Raw genomic sequence first — 20,427 nt, 5'->3', positions numbered from 1 at the left:
CCAATATGTCCATGGACATACAACACACACATACATTAATACACTATATTAATTTCTAAATGAAATAAAACTGTAAGCAAACTGCTTATCCACTACAGAGCCTGTATAAGAGAATGTGTAAAAGTAAGTTGGACTGACGTTTCGATCCTAGCAGGATCTTCTCTATTATGTGCCATATACAACAACAAAAACCGGCTATAGCTAACTTGTTGTCATCAAACGCCCTCACTTTCGCGGCACCGGCGATTCTTGTAGTCGCAGATTCCTTCGGCTCTGGAAAATTTCGGCTAAATGCCATTTCATGAAATGGTAGACTAAGTGGAATGTGTCTTTTAGCTTACTCTACCAGACAGTTTGTTTTTTAGATTGTACAAACCATTGCCGCATTTGGTTTCGTGGAGCACTATCCTTTTTTCATGAAAACGACTTGACTGTTTACGGTAAGTATGGAAACGGTAAACGTTGCGAAGGAAGCTTTGAGGCTAGGCCACAAATGCCTATCGTTTGTAGTCGCAGTACTACTACTAGTGCCAGTAGTCATATGTGGTAACTAATCCTTGTGTCAAGAGTACAGTAAAGTATATAGGCCCTACACAAGTCCGCATGTAAACAATCGTTGAGCCAGAATAATACATAGCCGAACAGTTAGGCCCAATGTTAGTGCTTGCATAGTAGACAGTTGTATTTACATAACGGACAACTTAAAATAAAGGAATGTAATCGGATACCACAAGGAAAATGTTGGTGGATTTGTACTTTAGTGATTGTGTATGAAAGTAATTTTAGACTTGTTTGAACTTGTTAATGTAGGCTTAGCCTAAAAGTACTTACATCAAAACTGGGGAAAGTTACCAACCAAGGCTACCTTTGCTAGTGCATGTCTAACAGTAACAAGACCTAGGCTAGTCTGGTAACTGTTCACAGATCTGTTAATTTCATGTGGGCTGAGATGAAATATAAAGCAAGTTTGTTGTACAGTAGTAGCATGGACACTGTGAAGTTCGGACACCTAAGCCTTAAAACACCCCAAAACTATATCTTATGGTATAAAGTCAAAAACACAGATCCCATCTGTGTGTGTAATTTATTCCATTCAACTCAGCTGCGCCTCGTTGAATGGAACATTCCATCTTTCAACTCATGATATATTTGCACTATTGCACTCATAACCATTCATTATTTGTATACTATTCTCTCCTTTTGTTAGTACTGTTTATGTATACATTCAACAAGTACTAAAGCTAGTAATAAAACTACCAAATTTATCACTAGCCTTCTAAAAAAATGAAGCACATACTGTAGTCATGGTCTCAGGGAGTTTTCAGATTATTAAATTTGAAATTTTAAAATACAATGCATCAAAAACACACACACACACACAGATAGGATTTGTGTATTTGAATTTTTTTTCATTTCTTAACAAAATTTAAGGTTACACATATGCAAACCAAAAAATTGTAGGACAATTTTCCAAGAACCCACCCATTGTAAAGGGGAATTTATAGCTAGTCATAATATGACATGGACAGCAGTGTAGCCCTGTTCCTATTGGTCGATTGGGTATTTTATCTTCTAAGGCCTGACTGGATTATTTGTTTACAGTTTGGTTTGAATCGTGTTTGCGGATCCCTGCGGTATTACCTACTTCTTAATATTGACTTTTGAGAATGTTGATAATATCTTGGAAACGGGTACGCTTACTGACGGTTGTTCAGGTATTGCTTTACTTAAGCACTAAAAGTAAAGGTCATTTATGTGTGTGTAACAACCTTACATTGTGATGCAAGTGTGTAGTCACTGTTGTGATCGTTTCATTTAAGAGGCTTTGTTATCAAGTGTTGGTGTGTCTGAAATGATGATCAGTTCTATATCCTATTTTTTTCTTTTTCTTTTAACATCAGTCACGAAGGGTTTACAAAAACAACAAGTGTTTAAAACATTGATAAAGCATTTTTTTCCCCCATATATCTCATTGGCTTGAAAATGATTGGCTACATTTATAACATGTCTATGAAAATTTAGTACAAAGAAAAATTATATTTATAGCTTTGAATATTTCTTCCATATTACTGCAAAACAACCCCCCCCCCCCAAAAAAAAAAGGAGAAAAAAATCAGGAGAACTCCTGGGATAATTAAAACTCTTGCAAAATAATCTTTGAAAAGTTATACAACGGTATTATTTAGAAATTGTGTTTCGAATGACTTTTATTCATTTTCTTACAAATTGTATTCCCTTTGGGTTTGAAAAGAACTACAACTTAAAACTTTAGCCTGATGCTTTCACTTTATTTGACTTCAATTTACTGTGCTACTTCCATCATTGAATTCCAGAATGATACCCTGAAATTTGCTGTAATCAAGAAAAAGTCTTTAACTATAGGTGATCCTATGATTGGCAGGTCAATTGTAAACTGGCTTTTATCCAGTTCACATGATCTTGTTATAGGTATTTCATTGGTTAACAATAGGTACCATTGTGTCCAGATTAAATAACCTGAGTCCTATTGAAAAGTCTAAACCTCACTGGATAGTGTTACTGTTGGTCGGAACTACTCAAGCGAGACATTTGCAATGTCAAGACCAGTTGTTGATGCTTGAAGGAATTTTACTTGTGTTATCAGTGTGGTTCATGTGGGACAGTTGAGTTGAAAAGTATAAGTTTAATCTGTGAAGGTAAATTAAATATCTTTTTACCCTTGGAAGTTGGATTTATTTGATATTTTTTTGAATTTCCTCTGGATCAACTACCTGATTACAGCAAATTTTGAACCAACACAGTCTTGAAAGAATTATCTATCTTCTTTTTGCTTTGTAAGGTAATTATTTCTTTTCTATTATACATCTATACATAGCCGCATAAATAACTACTCTCCTCACAGTTATGAAATGTGATGAGGTTTGTAAGTTGGGTTAATGTGAAGATTTGGTATGTCAGTTATGTTTCAAAAGGTCTACTTATAATTTCCTAAAGGCCAGATCGAATTCACATACCCAATGGGGATAACCAGTGCAAACCACACTCCTCAAGAGTATGTCAATACTCTAGATCAGATCTGGATCAGATCCAAGAGTGTTTTTACCTCCAGGTCAGCCACCCATCTGGATCAAAAGAAACATGGTTTTATACACGTTGGTATTGTATGGTACACTGCATGATGTATATACCAGGGTTCATTCGGGTTCGCCTTTAATTGCAACATCCAAGAGCTCTTAGTGTGCCCCCTTCAGCCCCCCCCCCCCTCAAGGTCTTTGACTTTCTAGTCTTGTGTTTACAGTTAGACATATTGTATACAGAAAGTCCATTTGATGCAGAGACAATGTGTTGAACTTTATTCACTTCTTTCCTCGCTTACCTATCTCCCCACAACCTTAGCACTCTCATTCTACCGTGCCTAGAGTGTGAACTGGTAACCTTTTAACACTGTGCGCCCTCCATGACTGGCCCCTCCAGTCAATGTACTTATGTCTTAAGTGTTTACCTCTGTCTCCCCACAACATTAGCACTCCCATCCTAATGTGTCTAGCATGAACTGGTACTGTAACCTTTTAACACGGTGACAGGCCCTTGGTTTGATATATGAACAGGGTCATAATATTGTTAGTGGAGTCTGTCAGTTGGTAATTCCATGTAGTTGTGTTGCATAGTTGTGCAGTGCCAGTCATTATATATTTTACGAACCAGAATGTAATTTTGTTTTGTTTAAAACTGAGATCAGTGTTATATTGATACCCCATAATTAGGTTTCAACCTAGAAAAATTGTAGTTTTAAAAGTTATATATAAATATTACTGAAATAATTTCGATTTCAAAATAGTACATAATTTACCGATTCTGTTTTAAATGATTTGTTAACCTTCATTATCTACTGCATTACTGACAAGTACTCTATATAAAAATGTACCTTTTCATAAAAGCAGTTGTGACTTACCGTCGTATCCCCCCTCCCCCCACCTCCATGCTTCCTGCTCTCCAACTTCATCTGCTAGGACCTATATTGCTTCCCTTAACAGTAAAACAATGGATATATTTCAAAATATCTATAATCAAATTTCCTGCTTTATTTGCTAAATATCTTTGGATGATAATATTTGTGACAATATTGCACAGTAGTAGCATATATACATATATTTCAATGATACTTCCCAACACTTGTCAAATACCATTTCCGTAGTCTCTCTTATCATATGATACTCTTTTAATCAGCACTTGTTAACTTGCAAATTCATTGTGAGTTCCTGTAGTTACTACTGTAAGCTGATTACTGAACCCCATCGCACATTGACAACAAAGTGATTGCAAAAAACTACACAGTAAAAAAAAAAAAGGGGTTCTATGAACCTTCTATATTGTATTGGTCAACTGAGCTGAATAATTCCTTAAAAATTGTCTCTGAGACTTGATGACAATAGTGACATTATGTTTGGCATTACTTTTGGCTTCCTATGGTTATTGATTACCGTCCACTAGCAGGTGTATGTGACTAAGAGCCACTATTGATTTCCCTTTTGTGTGTATTTTCTCTGTTAGTGGAAATGAATAGCCTACAATTGTCTTGTGAGATGTCGAGAAACTCAGTATTGTATTGTATTGTATTAATTCAATGTGTGACCCAGGGTTGTGAACTACAGAGTTGATGTCAAGGTATCTCGGGTGTGGTGTGTAATGTTCCCCATCTTTCTTGGACAGTACACATGATGTTTCCTTTGTTCTTTGGTTTAAAGGCATTGAAGACTTGCCCCAAACCGTGTGCCGCCATCTGAAAAAGTTACCTTTCCGTTGCTTGCTAGTGAAGTTTTCTTCTTGTCGCTACAAAATGCAGACAGTAATGAAACGTGATACCTTGTTATCTTTTATCTGAGATGTCCATCGCTGCTATGTACACTGTGTTGTGGGTATTGACCGTAGCTGCATGTATTGACTGTGCACTAGTGTCTTATTACCGACGGTAGCAAGCTGTGTGTGTATTTTCTGGGATCGATGGTGATGGCTAACACTTATGTTACACCTCATACGAAACTAGGTCAGATTACCGGCATGAGACGTTTCTTTGTGCGCGAGTCTTCAATGCCTTTAATCACAAACAGTGAGATCATGTGTAGCATTATGTTCCCCTTTTAGGGGAACCGTGAAACACACAGTCACACACAGTCACAGTCTCGATGGAAGAGGACTGGGGTTGAGAGTGGATCAGTCATTTGGCAGTTTTTCGTTTTTTTGTGCCCAGGTTTTTTCGTGGGTGACTTGTCTTAAAAAGTATCACATGAACAGTAAATATTTCTGCTTGAAATTTAAGTAAAATTATTTCAAGTAGATCAGCTGCAAATGGTTACCTCTGCAGAGTAATGATATAGTTTTAGCTGTATGGTGTATGAAATGTTTGAAGGTTCAATTGTTAGTGACTATCTGTGGTACTGTATGGGGGAAGGAGGGGGAGGGATGGTAAAGGGGGGTCAACTTGGTGTTAATATGAAAATTATCTTGGAGGCAATCATTTCAGGTTTTAATGGGCTTATTAAGTAGTTAATGATATATATTTCAAGTTGTAAATAAAAAAATAAATTTCTTAGTATTAAACTCAATAAGCAATTTATTCAATATTCCAAAAATGTGTGTGTTATATTTTTTGTCACACAGAAAGGTGCAAATAGTCGGTAATTTTGGTCACAGTTTAATATCAAGAACAACTATATAAACCATTGCTGGCATATATGTCAAGGAGACTGGGCATGCTACTGTTATTCCACATACATGTGGCATATTGCTGAGTTTTGAGAGGTTGTCAGTGTATACATCCTTAGTAACAGGGTAAAATGCTTGTCTATCAGTTCATGTTAAGTACACTATACTCTATACTGTAATGTTGTAATAAATTGCTCATAGGTTTTTGTTCAGACAAGTTTAGAGATTATCATAACACTTGACAGGCTTGTAGGACTTGTTAAACATATAACAACATGGGTATAGTAATAAGTAAATTAAAATAGAATTTTCCTTGGTAGGAATCTAGTGACTAAGAGTACAAAGAGCTTAGTATTAGGACAGGACCAGAACAAGTATTCTAGAAATACAAGTACAGATATGCAGACTGACTAACAGCCTGTAACTTGATCCTCCACCTTTGGTGAGGCTTTATATGAAAGCTTCTCCCCCCCCCCCTCCTCCTCTCCCACCCTGTTGACTGACACCCTAACCATGAAACAGAGAAAAAGGCAGGGTAACCAGCTTTCCACTGAAGCTTACCCCTGTGGTGGAAATGTGACCATAGCAGTAGCTAGCAGTAAAGCAAGAGGATAAAACAAACATCTTTGTATCAACATCTTTGTATCCATGAAAAAAGTTTGTATCCATAAATGATGCACTGTTTTTCTCTAATTTTCAGGTTCAGTGAAGCGGATCTGAGGTTGTAATACTATCAGGGAGGTGTTTAGTGGCAGGTTTGAGTCTTTGTTAATGAGAGAGTTGGCAGATTCTGACCTGCCTAGTTTCTTCTTAATCATGTGAAAAGGATTCTGGAGATAACGGTCACGATGCCCAGCGGAGAGAAGAAGAGTAAACAGACTGACCAGAATAAGTAAGTTCCATTAGGCTATCAATTCTAACTGTCTATATGTTGTGTTGTGTGCATGATATGCGGTAATTGTTAGTGTGTTCAATATTTTGATCAAACACACCATCATATGTTCTTTACAATATTTATTGGCTTTTCATCCATCTTAATTGAATTGCGATGCTATTTTTTCTTTTTCCTGTTTTGTTGACTAAGTTAGCTGCTAGGTTATTTTTTCGCACCTTATCCTTTTCTATGAAGGTTGAGTACAGTCACTGGTATTATGGTGCAGCAGGGAGTTGTTTCCATAACAACTCCCTGGGTGGAGTGTGGTCACTTTGCGTGTCCCTAAATTTGTGTACTTTGTTATACATATCAGGGAATGACTTAATGTTCAAATTTTTGTGTATGCATTATTGTAGGCTCTGAATTTGTTTTTCTCATTGTATACTATAGTTCCTGTGTAGAAAATTGCTATGCATCTTTACACTTGTAAAGCAGTACTTGTGACCAATTTGTATAGCATTTTGTGATCTTAATATATTTAGTTTTACAAAGTCATTCCAGCTGAATCCTAAAAGAACTAAACAGTTCAAGAAGTATCTAGTTCATGCAAGAATTTCAGAGTAAAGTAAATATAACTGCTGATTATTATTATTATATTATTATTATTATTAAAGTAAGTATTTTAGTAAGATATTACTGTAATAACATAATCTTCCAGGCACAGTAACTTTAAAACCTGAAATGCCTTTTTGTTTTGTTTTGCAAATGATATTATTTATTCAATATTTGAAAACAAAACTGGAAGTAAATCAGCTCACCAGTTTGAATTTTTTGTCCTTTTTTTAAAAAGTCAAATCAAATAAGATTAAATTATCTAAAGTTCCCTTTCATCACAACAAACTATCGATCTCATGTATATTTGCCGGCACTTTCAAATAATCATAATTTTTTTTTTAAACTTTTTACTAGTGTCCCAATATTTATCTTAATGCTTTATAGTACCAGAAATATACGGAACTCAAAAAAAGAGAATTATTTGAGTATTTTATGGAACAAGTTTTTATGTCTTCCTTCGTAAAAATTGTCTTTTCATTATGTTGCTCTCTTTTAGTAATGGTTACCATGGAAATTTCTAATATAACCAGTGTATCAAATTTATGACTTGTCTCTACAGTAGATCGTATAAGTGAAATATCTATTTATCTTTTTCCATCTCCAATAATGAAATTTTCTTGCGTTAAAAGTATGTGTCAGTGTTCATTATCTAATCTGCCAGTTTCCCTGATCCTGGTCACATGGCAATATGACATTCACAAATTTACAAAGTGACAGCCCCAGCCCCATAGATTTTAAACTGGTATATATACTGTATCTCCCAAAAGAAGCAAGATTTTTGGTAGCTATTTAGTGGGAGTAGTTCATCACAAAGAAACTCATATAAGCTAATATGTCATGTAGGCTAAAGTTGATGGTTGGGTTTCTGTTCCCTTCAATGTTACCTAACTAGCAAGCCTCCTATAGAACATATTTTGTGATTTGGCTATACATTCTGTCAAACAGTGACAGATTTTTTTTCTCTTTATTTTTCAATTTCAGGGAAGTAAAAGAGCTTGTGAGATTGCTTGAACTTCTGAACTCTCCAGCTAGTAAACAGCAGGTAAACAAACATATTGGATTACATGCATGAACGTAAACGACCCTCCAACAATTTTGTGGCAGTTGTTAGGATCTTTTATCATGGCTGAGTTTTCAGGGTTGTCACTTGATTCTAGTCAGTTGTCCAACTCTCCCACCAAACTTGAGATTTTCTAGAGACAATCATTTTTATTTCTGGTAAAAGAACAAGAAAAGAAAATGTCAATGCAGTGTGATCTGTCAGGTTATACATTTATCTTGTGAGATAATCCTGTTCTTTGCAACTTTTATCTTTGGACAAACTGAGAGCAACCAGTCTACAAGTCTAGCTTGTGGGAGCTAGGAACTCCCAGCAGACTTTCTCTAAGCATCAGTGTTTCTTTTACATACCTTCAACAGATTATTACTGCATATGAAAGTAATCATTGTGGAATTCCCAGCATGCCATTCGTAGGTGCTAAGCAAGGGGTACATAAACCAAATGTCAGGTTTTGTCCTTAGTGGAGAATGAGGTGCTTCTGTCCCTTGTTTGAATTTCCCACTAATATGTGGATTGGAGGGGGAGGGGTGGGTTATGATATTGTGTTGTCATCTGTTGACTTATAATGTTTGTCAACATTGAAGATGCTGATATATCTGATTAACTTCACTTTTGACTTACCTATCTCCATGCGACAACTGCACTCTCACTTTATTGCACTTAGAGTCATCTTAGAGCCAACGGTTGTATTAATAGTTTGTATGTCTTAAAGTTGTGTAATGTCAAAATTCAAACTGCAAGAAATGGAAAATAATAGGTACCTGTATAAAGGAGGCAGTGGAAAGTGACTGGCTGTAATGGGAGGAAGGGGGGGGGGGGGGAGAGGGTGAGGGATGTGTTTTGTTACATCCCATCAGGCTGAGTATGTCATAATTGAAACTACTCTAGTACTAATTTCCAAAGTAATATTTTCTGAATATCTTATCTTGTTGTGATTTGCTTTGGTTGATAAAACATTCTTCTCTCGTATCTTAGCTGCCTTCTATCGAATCTGAGGAGTGTTTGAACAATAACAACAACAATGAATTTATCCCGGTCAATCAAGGATCAGAGGCCCTGGCACTCGAGAAATTCAGGTCAGTTTCGGTATACTCCTTGGCTAGGAAAGCAAAATTTCCTTTTGAAAGTTTGTATAATTCTCTCTAATCACCTTACAACAACACAGAATAGTTGTTTAATTTTTATGACAAATGTAATATTTTGCAAGTAGCAATGATTGTTGACGGGACTTATGCAATGTGATAGTGATGTACGGTAGGACGTGCATGTGTAAGGCCTACATACGTTTACACAGTTCATATGTATACTTTCAATAATTTAGTAAATGAAAAATCATCTTTGTATTAATCTTTTGTTATAATTGACACATCTGTAACACGTTCCAGTTACACTAAGGCAATTATGAAACTGTCAAGATCTAGGTGAAAATGTGGTATTTAGCATTTAACGTAATTTTTGGCGATAAATTGAATGCATGTTATCAAAAGAGAAGCCCTTTATTGACACAATTTAATGAATACAAATTGTGTTACCATGGTAACATGATGTGAAATCTCTTGTCGATAACTTTTTTTTAATACTTTGTTCCTTTTGTTCAGCTCAAGGTATCAACAGGAAAGACATTTCAGCACTCATCATTTACAGAAGAATTTCTATCAGGTAACTAAATTAAGTGTTTCACTGAATATGTATGAGTACATATATATTTATATATATATATACATATGAATATGTATGAATACATATGCATATTTATGAATTTTTGCTGAAACTTACTGTCAGATAACGGTTATTTAATCCTTTTCTTTTTATTTTAAATTTGATAGAGATCCATTTAAAGGGACTGTATACTAAAAACTTCTTTATTTTAATTGAAATGACTGGAGTCATGAGTTGATCATTAAATCTTGCCATGGTGGTTGGCCGACCCAGAGATACTTTCACTATTACTCATTAATCAGGGAATTGTCCTTGTCCAGAGGTTTTTCATATGAGTGATTAATAATCTGCAAAAAGAAAGAAAGAAAGAAAGAAAGCAACAAACAAACACTTCACCAAAGCATATCTGATTTACAGCTTAAAAGAGATGACATTTGAAACATACCACAAGCCCCCACCTCCGACACATTTTATTGTCACGCGATTTCGGAAAAAAGCTACTTACGAACATCGACTTGTCACATATATAAGAACTCAGCCACAAGACTTACAATTCTATCAATTACTGTATTAACATGATATGTACAGTGTTGTAATATGTCTCCTCTGCAAACTGTGTTTTATTAAGTACCTTCGTTTCCATGGTGATATAGCTTGATCATCCATTTATCCGTTTTTTCTCCCTGTAGATATTCTCTGCCTTGGTGAAGCACAGACTGTGTTCCTCGTAAGTCTCAGCTATATATATGCTGCCATTTATATAGCGCTTCATGCATGGAAGCGCTCTCAATTTATGACTTTATTGTATTTTTCCTTTCTCTATTTATTCTTGACTGATTTGAAAAAGTCACACATCCATCATGTAAATTACATTAGCAGTCTAGGATCTCTTTGTGGATTTCTATAAATATTTCTCAGTCTCATTCTGTATAACCATCTATAGTCAAAATGTCTTTCCCTGCATAGTCAAATGATTATCTTATTCTGCCACTTTGTTCAATGTAACCTTTTATGCAACAATATCGTGGCATGTCTGAAATTAGCAGAACATTCTCAAGTTGTGTGGGGGGTGGGAATAAGTTGTGGGGGGAAGGAATGATTGCTAATCCGTGTGGTGGTGAGGTGGGTAGTGTTTTAAATCACAAGGTATTCACATATTTTGAAGAAATCCAAAATAATACGTTGTAATTTAATCATTTAAGGATCAGTAAAAATTGTTTTATTCCCAACTGAACTAGATGGGAAATGGCAATCTTTCAGTTAAACAGGTTTTGACAGATACTGTTGGAAATAATTGTAAGAAAACAAGATAGGGGTGGGGGGGGGGGGGGCTAACCAGAATCTCTATATTAATTCCAAGTAAGGAGAGCCATTACCTGGTAGAGAAAGAAATTCCTGTGATCCAAGACTGAATAATGTCACGTGCCCTTTCCTGGTTATTGTACCCCAAGGAGTTTATTCTCTGCCCTCCTGTGGGGTGGATAGAATTACACCATTATTGTTTTATAAGATGTTTTTATTAAACGTAAACGACAAACGGTGAATATCTGTCAACGTTTAACTTTTCAGAGAATGGGTGGATAGGGCGCCGCCCGAGAACATAGTTCGTGTCTTAATCTGTCTGAGACTGTTCCTCAGAGACGCTTACTTCCAGAAGAAACTTTTTGAACTTGGGGGAGTAAAGGTGCTCACAGAGGTTTGTATGTAACCTTTTAACCTTTCATAAATTTCCTTGGCCCTTTGCTCCAGAGCTCCTGGGAAACAACATTTTAGTAGATGACACATGTTGAATATACTTGTTAACTTGGGAAGTCTGTGTCGTTGTTGGTTCACCTCAAATAGGGATGACATACACAAGGAATATGGTGTATTATTTAGGGGGGTGGGGAAGGAGGGTGGGGATAGGGAAGGATGATCTTTTTGGTAAAGGTAAGATGATACATGTTGTGTAAAGTAATTTTAATGGAAAGTCTGTGTTGTTGGTTCATACCTCTCTTACAGAAGTGGCATATATGCATGAATATTGGTGTGTAATTGGGAGTGGGAGGGGATAGGGGGGGGGGGGGGTTGAGGAGGTGATGAAGGGAGACAATGTTTTTAATTATTAGAAAAGTGTTTTTAGCAAGTCTTAAGAGCAATAATTTGGCAACAGCTATGATATTGAACCTTTCACTCAATGTCTGGAATTCCTGAAAATTGTCATTCTTGATTGACTACATAATTGGAAGTTGTAAGGCATTATTTTCATCCTGGGATTCTGACCTGGTACTTCAAGTGAAACTTAATATGATACTTTTCGTCCATTAGCTAGGGTGATCATCAGTTGTTCTTTGGTTCTTTTGTCCAAGCATAATTTTTCTCTCCACTTTTCAGTTGATAGCAACTGACCCCTATTGTAACCCGAAATTCTCTCAGAAATGACCGCTAATAGTACCAAAGACATTATGAAGTATGATCTAATTTGTTTGTGTTAAACTTTAACAACTGATCATTTTATTTGACTCCTCACTTACATGTCTCCACACACCCGCTGCACTCTCACTATCTTCACTGTCACAATTTCACAGAAATTTAAAGCAGCAACAAAGACCTACGTAGGATGCGGGGAACAGGATCCATTTATGCTGGATATTCTAAAAGAGATGACCAGTGAGTCAACTTTATTTTTATTTTATCTCTCTCTCTCACTCCTTTGACTAGAAAGGGATAGTCCAGTGGGAAAATTTATGTTTGACTGGTTGAAAGAAGAACCCATTCTTAGTATTTGTATTCAATTTCTATGTGCCGGGATTTTGAGAGAACAACAATTTCCATTTGACACGTTTTGTACCACATCTGCGATGTCGTCTGTGCATGTCCATAAAAGTTTTGTTTTTCTCAAAATTTGATTCTCAAAGTTAAGAAGCATCGTAATATGAATACATAACAGTTATTGATGGGTTAAATTTTCACAAATTTCAGAATGATTAGAAATATATTCCTGCTTTCATCATTCAAAATTAAATTTACACCTGGATTTTCTTCATTTAAGTCTTAGCCAAAAAAACTGGATGTAATAATGTATGTTAAATTATCTGGCTAAATACTCACCATTCAAGACTCGTCAACAGAAATTATACTTGTAAGGTCTGGTGCATGTATGTCATGAAAAGATATGTAAAATGTTGAGCAAAAACCTGTAACAAAGATCACCTGGCCTTAACCTACCACACATTTATAACTGGCCTTCCTAGCCTAGCCTTCTTTGAATAGAATAAGGACTGAAGTTGTCATGGTAACAAAGTTTAAATTCTAATTGTTAGCCAAGTCCATCTCTTTGGATAAGAAGAAATTATACGTCCTTGAGTTCGAAAAGAAAATTATAGGTCCTTGAAAAGAAAATTATGATAAGATGAGATATAATTTATAAATCAGCTTCTTTAGATCAGTTCTTTGTAGTAGAGAAATGCTTTTCATTCTTTTACAGTGGAATTGTTGTAATTTTGTTTATTTGCAGTCACATTTTCTCGTCCGGGTAGGTCTTACCGTCTCACTTGTCAAGTAACATGGAAAATTAAGTCTTTATTATGTGGTAACTAGATGTTAAATGTTGCAGTAGCATGTTATAAACTGGAACAACTAAAAGATGAGGGCATAGTTGTGTATGTTACATATTGTAATCTAGAATCCATCTTTATAAAAAAGTATTATTCTTACATTCTGTTACAGATATTTTCCAAAAGCTGTCTGGTAGCATCAGGCAAAGATCTTGGTTGATAGCATGTGGTGCTCATGAGGTGAGAAAGTTTCTAAGCAATAGAGTTAGACATGAAATGTCGAATGGCAAAGCCATACGGGAATAGGCAGAAAGTCACTATACCGATTTTTTATCGGAATACTATCCGATTTTCCCGGAGGAATCAAAACAGCCAGTTTTTCGTTCGGGTCTTCTAGCTACAGTGATGAAGGACCTGATTTGCTATCTGTTGAGCCATTCCGATGTGGAATAGCCCTCTCCTAACTTTTGATATTGACTCTGTTTCCATTTATCGGATAGCTATCAGATTTCTCTTCCGATTTTTATCATTTTGCGATGTGACGTCACTTCAGAATGTAGTCCGTTCCAGAACCCCTCAGATTTGGAGTAGGTATTCGAATATTCCACTGCATTCATTACATTCACTACCACAAACCTCACTCTTCGGCCTAAAATCGGAAAAATCGGACCGTATTCCGATAAAATATCTCTTTAGTGTGACCGGGCCTTTACTTGTTAAAACAGCAGTTCCAGAGTTTTTCAAACGAACATAAATCATCTTATTATATAAAAAAACAAATCTATAGCATACTTGTCACTTTTTAAATTTATATGGATGAACAAGGTAGCAGCTGTAACCTTTCTTTTCCTTATAGCATTTTCATTATTCTACATGACTAAACCCGAAATTCTTTTTTTCCCCCCCTTTTTTTTTTTTGGCAGCCTTTGGTGATGCTGTTATCCGCTAACGATGTTCTCATTCTACACTGTTCTCTGCACGCTCTTACCAGCCTAGCTTCGAGGTAAAAGTTAAAACAATCTTTCTTTTCATTCTTTTTACTTTTAAAATCAATTTGTCTTGTTTGCCTTGTTAGATCTTTCTGTCTTCAAGGACAAAATTTCTTTGCACATGTTCAATGTTTACAACAGATAAAGCTAATTTAGAGATGCAACATTGCTCGAGGCTGAAAATTTCAAGATGAAATTGAACCTGCGTGTGAAATAAGAATCCTGAGTGAAAACAGCTTAAAGAGATAGTTATGTATATCTATATGTATACCAATAGTTCTACTTACAGAGATTAAATACTCATAATTTGAAGGATTGTTCAATTAATTACTATTATATTTAACTATGTAAGACAAATATTAAAAGTTGCAATGTCATTTCTGTTGTTAGATTCATTCCCCCTAATTTTTAAGAATTATGGATAAAACCAGCCCTTTAAATAATACATATCATGTGGTTTAATAATTGCCCTATTTTTCTTTTCAAAGATGTAACCCAATTACTGGTTGTTTTTTTTTTCTAAATTCAGCCTCTGACGTTGTTCCCCAGATTAGCTTTTATTCTCTTTTAATGCAATTTATATCACGGCCACTGTGTAATGATGTTAATGGATGATTTGTTACTGCAAGTAAAGGGACACAATTTCTGAAAGTGAACTACTAGTTATGAAATCACCGTTCTGTTTTGATGATGTAGTGTGGTCTATGTAATTTTTTTGAGGGCCTGATGTTTCGATCCTAGTAGGCAAACTAACCTTTGAAGAAGAGATTCTGCTAGGATCAAAAGGACACACGTCCTCTAAAACTTCTATATTTACCGACCGTACATAGGCTTTGCATCAGATAAGCCGTTTCCTAAAAAAAAATTTGTTGTCTCTCTCATACTTTTAAAATATTCTGTGAGCTTCACATCACAAAGTATTGCTTTTGAGGTATTGTCTTCTAAATTTAATATTTTGCAATTATCTTGTTACTAATTTGGTAATCCCTATTTATAACCACCGATGTATCGATCTATTTTCTTCTTTTAGTGCTGAGTCACGGTCCATCGTTGCCGAGCTGGACTGTATAGAGACACTGTTGAATATCATCCAGGAATATGACGTCATTTCAAAAAAGTCAGTAATAGCTCTGCGTTTACCTTTGAGTGACTAGAGTTTCCGTTGCACTTAAACTAATTAGCCTTCCTTCTGTTGTTGATGATGATATTGGGGGGGGGGGGTGACTTGTTTGCAAAGTGTGCAGAATTTGCTGAAGACATTTGGGGCTGCTAATGGGTTGAATAATACTGTTTTAAATTAGACTGGACAAAATTAAAAGTTTTGTTACTGAAGTATTACAATCAAGATTATAATGTTTTCTTACAGCAGTGGATGATGGGATTGGTTGGGACAAAGTTTTGTATAAAATGGGGGTAATCTATTCTCTGAAGAAAAGAAATATTAAAGGGAGATTTTAGTGACACTAAAATGGTTAAACATGATAAACCTAGTATAGGTAGGCTGCTAGCATTACATGCTCATCAGTGTGTGAAGGCTTCAATATTAAACTGTTAAACATGGTAGACCTAGTATAGGTAGGCTAACATTAGGTGCGCATTAGTGTGTTAGGCTTCAATAGTTAATTGTTAAACATGGTAGACCTAGTAAAGGTAGGCTAGCATTACATTTTCATTAGTGTGTGTTAGGCTTCAATAGTAAACTGTAAAACATGTTACGGTCTTTCATTCTATCTTCACTCTATAGCACAACAGCAGATACTGTCTTTAAACAAGACAAGTTTTTAATCTGTAATCTTATTGTTTTTCTTAACTCTGACAGGCTCTCAGCTAGTCTGTTAAGAATACTCTGCCAGGAGGGTCAGGTCAGGGAACAGGTCAAGATTTGTGATGGCGTACCGATGCTCCTGAGCATTTTACACTACGACAACATACAACTTTTATGGAACGTGGTGAGTTGATCTCCCTCGTAGTATTTGTGTTCTTTCTTCCCTCCCCATTTGCCCCTCTTTCCCCTTTTGTTTAGCATTCCCCCTTTTCTCTTCTTTGTTGTCGTTTATCTGTACAAGAGGAAGAACCTTTTTTAGTAAATTGTACATAAAATTGAAAATTCCCACCAGAGTATGATGCTTTCACTTTCTAAACAATTCTTCCTTGACACTCCCCCTCCCACCCACCCCTTTCACGTCAGGGCTGGCTGACAACATTCTTACACATTATATGTTACAAGGGTCTTTTATGTTCTTCTGGTAGAAATTGTCAAGGTAGCTTCTCGTGAAAACATACTAATATCATTCATGCACTGGTTTTTACGTCCAAATAATCTTAACTTACTTTATCAAAGTATCTGGCTTGCTTTCATCAATTATCATTGGACAGGGTTTCTTCTTGTAATTACAGGTTGTTACAAGATAACGTAAGATTTGTCTCTAAGTAAATTAATGTTTTCTTTATGTTTCGTTTTCCTTGACTTGCACTAATCAGTCATTTGTCCTTGGATAAAAGCTTCTATTTAGATATATATCAAAATAGAAATTATGCCAGAAAAGCTTCCAATTGCCTGTAAAAAAAAAAATATTGCAATATCCATGGTTATCAAGTAACGTAATCCCTGTGGGTATTCGTCATTAGTGATTATCGTCCTTGAGAATCATAGTGAAGAGGTAACTGTCTGCACCCTGGTCAAGTCTATCAAAACCTACTATGTATAAATATCCGATATGATACAGTACACAAAACCATAGGAAATGATGTTTCTTTATCCTACTTTATCTCCCGATGTCAATTGCATGATCCGTGGTTACCAGGTAACGTAATCCCTGTAGGTATTCATCATTAGTGATTATCGTCCTTGAGAATCATAGTAAAGAGGTAACTGTCTGCATCCTGTGGTCAAGTCTATCAAACCTACCATATATGTATATATATATCCCATATGATACAGTAGGATACAAAGCTATACGAAATGATAGTGTTTCTTTATTCTACTTTTATCTCCTAATGTCAATTTTAACTAGAATAAATATTAACTTCCCCACTTCTCTGTTTAAATTCCTGTTTTTTTTTCATATCTCCCTTTAGGTCTGGTGTTTGACCCAGCTAGCTGAGGATCCGGACAGCAGTAATGATATAAGATTGTTGGGGGGAATTCCCCTTCTTTTGACATTACTACAGTAAGTTCAGAGAGATTAAATGATAACCACATACAAAATAAAAAGTAAACAAATTTCTTAATTTGAGTGGTGTGATACTGCTCCCTAAAGTTTAGCCAGTATTTCTAAAAGTTACAAACTAAAGGGATAAATTCATTTAGGACATTGAGGATGATCAGATTACATAATTATTTCTTCCATAAAAAAATATATGTTATGTGGATGGTAGGACACAATACATTGTATAAGATTGTCATTACTTTCAGATTACATTTAATATGTACAGTATTTGTTCGTTCCATGCTGAGGTTGAATTATTTATCATTCCCTTCAGTAACCGAGAGTTTTCAACAGATAAGTCATCCTCCACGGCCATCCGTAGTGCGAATCCAGCTGGTCGACTTATGTCAGTGTCCTCACTTGTCGAGGAATCGGTAAGTAACATCACACATCCACAGAGAGCTTATCCCCAAGAATCAAAGATGTATTTTGTCTCATTCCAAACATCCTTTACTTTAGAGAACTTTCATGTATCAAGTCTCTGGCCAGTCCCTCCCTCTACCCCTCCCCCTCTCCCTCCCCCTATCTCTTTCCTACCCTCTCCCTTCCCCACCCCTCTCCCTTCCCTCCCCCCTCTTCCACTCAACTGTCCTCTATTTCTTGAGCTTTTATTAATGCCATAGGCAAGTTTTCTTTGGGTAATTCACCCATAACTCTCAGTGAACACTGAATGAATCGGAAGTATGTTTGATTGGTAGTGAGTTTTAGTAACATGGAGAAAGATTTTTTAAAGTAACAGAAAATTTGAAACCAAATTGTTGTATGAATATTGATTACTTCTTTACACTCAGGAAGAGGAAGTATCTTGGGATCAAAGGCTCTCTTTAAAATCAGGTGGGACATCATTCTACTTTCTTTATCTCCATGGTATTATCCCTCTGGATTATCTTTGATCATCTTTTGGTATAAAAACATGTTTTTCGAAAAATGGTACTTTAAATTTTGCAATTATTCTCATCTTGTACATTAAAATTGAATTAACAAAACCAAATTTAGTACCATGCTTGGTTTAATGAGTGATTGAATGGTCACATGAATATGTTGTTTGGAATGTGCCATGACATGCAATTCTGGTTGCATGGTCGTCATAGCAACCTGGGGTAGAAGTTTTAATTTTAAATTGGAGTCGCAAACAGTGATAAGAAAAGAATCTACTCTAAACGTTAAATTATCATCTCGAAGGTTATTTTATCAATTTTAAACATTTTCACTGACACCGTTTGTGTTCCTTTGTTTATTTGTTTGTATTTATTTTGTATTTATTTTGCATTTTTTATTTATTTATTTTTATTTATTTTTTATTTATCAATTAATGATGTTTAATTTCTTATCTCTTACAGCATGTTGTGCTGCATTGACACAGCTTATCCTGAATGATACAAACGCCCAACTCATTGTACAGGTAACCATGGTGATAAACAATTCAGTGTGAAGCTGTATTTATGATACTGTGATGGCCTTGTAGCCTAATGTAATGTTTCATGTACATGCCTGTGCGTGCCATATAACGAGCAAACTAAAAATAGCCAAACACTTCTTGAATAGGTATAATAAAGAAACACCTGTGGATTGTTTTATCAACAAAAAATGAGACAAATCTAAGCTAAGAGGGAAGGTGAGGTCAGACTGTACCAGAAAAATAGGCACATAGGTCTGTAGAACACAAGACCAATGAAAAACAAAGGAAAAAGTCTGTTAATGCAATAGCTCCATGCTATAATATTGATGAAAAAGAAATTTTAAAAAAGGCAAGAAAAAGGAAACAACATGATTGGTTAAACTAAATAACTGGCCAGGTATACCACAGAACACTTAATTTACATTGTAATTTACATATTAATAATAATTTAATTTATGTAATGGTCTGTCTTAGGACCAAATGTCTCATAGAAGAAGGTTAAACTTAATAACTGGCAAGGTATACCACAGAACACTTAATTTACATACTAATTTACATATTAATAATAATTTAATTTATGTAATGGTCTGTCTTAGGACCGCGTGTCTCATAGAAGAAGGTTAAACTTAATAACTGGCTAGGTATACCACAGAACACTTGATTTACATTGTAATTTACATATTAATAATAATTTCATTTCATTTATGTGTTGGTCTTAGGACCGATTGTCTTATAGAAGAAGGTTGTTTTTTAGTTGATTATGTTTAGTTGTTTTCTTGCTTTGATAGAACAATGGCATCTACAGTATCGGAATGCTTATATTTCCGACGAAAACGGCAAAATCACAGGACGCCAAGGCAGTATATAACTTACAAGTAAGTAGACTAAATCCAAAGTAAAGTTCTTCTCTAACCCTGCAATCTATTTCTTTTTTGCGTTTTTTTTTTTTTTAAGTTTTCTGATCACAAAACCTGATTGCAACTTGAGAACATTCCCATATAAATTTCAAACAGATTTTAAGAATGAGAAATTAAGAGATTACAAATTTTTGTGCATCACCATTCCTGTCTCTCCATCTCTCGACCGGCTCGAACAAAAAATATTTTTTCTCTCATTCGTCAAGAAAAATGCTTTCCGAGCTTTGAGATTCTTATTCAGCATGGAGAGGAATCGTCGACTTTTTAAGAGGCTATTTTCACCGGACCTGTTTGCAGTCTTCATCGACGTTGGTCACTACACCATGGAAATTGAAGCTTACAGCTCTGTGGTCGATAAACTTAACTCATTGCCGGTAAGTTCCACTTAAAAAGAAGATGTGTGTTTTAATGCAGGGCACGTGGAGATCTTCTCATATAAACACTTTAAACACAATTCTGTAGACAACGGCTGGACATTACGATCTTC

General features: G+C 35.5%; 1 protein-coding gene across 4 annotated transcripts in view; it reads left to right on the top strand.

Moving 5' to 3' along the window:
* The first annotated feature begins 218 nt into the window (after positions 1–218).
* LOC139958626 (serine/threonine-protein kinase Nek10-like) overlaps positions 219–20,427 on the top strand; it is a 44,888-nt gene continuing 24,679 nt past the window's right edge. For 3 of the 4 annotated variants that reach the window (XM_071955839.1, XM_071955836.1, XM_071955838.1), the window contains exons 1-18: positions 219–440; positions 6,383–6,574; positions 8,153–8,213; positions 9,207–9,307; positions 9,830–9,890; positions 10,580–10,617; positions 11,460–11,586; positions 12,458–12,539; positions 13,599–13,666; positions 14,350–14,429; positions 15,446–15,532; positions 16,235–16,364; positions 17,494–17,585; positions 17,899–17,998; positions 18,416–18,458; positions 18,965–19,026; positions 19,812–19,898; positions 20,147–20,314. In XM_071955839.1, coding sequence (XP_071811940.1) covers positions 6,531–6,574; positions 8,153–8,213; positions 9,207–9,307; positions 9,830–9,890; positions 10,580–10,617; positions 11,460–11,586; positions 12,458–12,539; positions 13,599–13,666; positions 14,350–14,429; positions 15,446–15,532; positions 16,235–16,364; positions 17,494–17,585; positions 17,899–17,998; positions 18,416–18,458; positions 18,965–19,026; positions 19,812–19,898; positions 20,147–20,314 — 1,431 coding nt within the window. In that variant the 5' untranslated portion in view covers positions 219–440; positions 6,383–6,530. Of the gene's footprint in view, positions 441–2,702; positions 2,819–6,382; positions 6,575–8,152; positions 8,214–9,206; positions 9,308–9,829; positions 9,891–10,579; positions 10,618–11,459; positions 11,587–12,457; positions 12,540–13,598; positions 13,667–14,349; positions 14,430–15,445; positions 15,533–16,234; positions 16,365–17,493; positions 17,586–17,898; positions 17,999–18,415; positions 18,459–18,964; positions 19,027–19,811; positions 19,899–20,146; positions 20,315–20,427 lie in introns of those variants that run through there. The other variant, XM_071955837.1, reaches the window with a different exon arrangement.

This window comes from Apostichopus japonicus, chromosome 18 (genome assembly GCF_037975245.1).
Source record: "Apostichopus japonicus isolate 1M-3 chromosome 18, ASM3797524v1, whole genome shotgun sequence".
Taxonomy (NCBI): domain Eukaryota; kingdom Metazoa; phylum Echinodermata; class Holothuroidea; order Aspidochirotida; family Stichopodidae; genus Apostichopus; species Apostichopus japonicus.
Note: the sequence above shows the minus strand (reverse complement) of the source record. Positions and strands in the feature narration are given on the sequence as shown.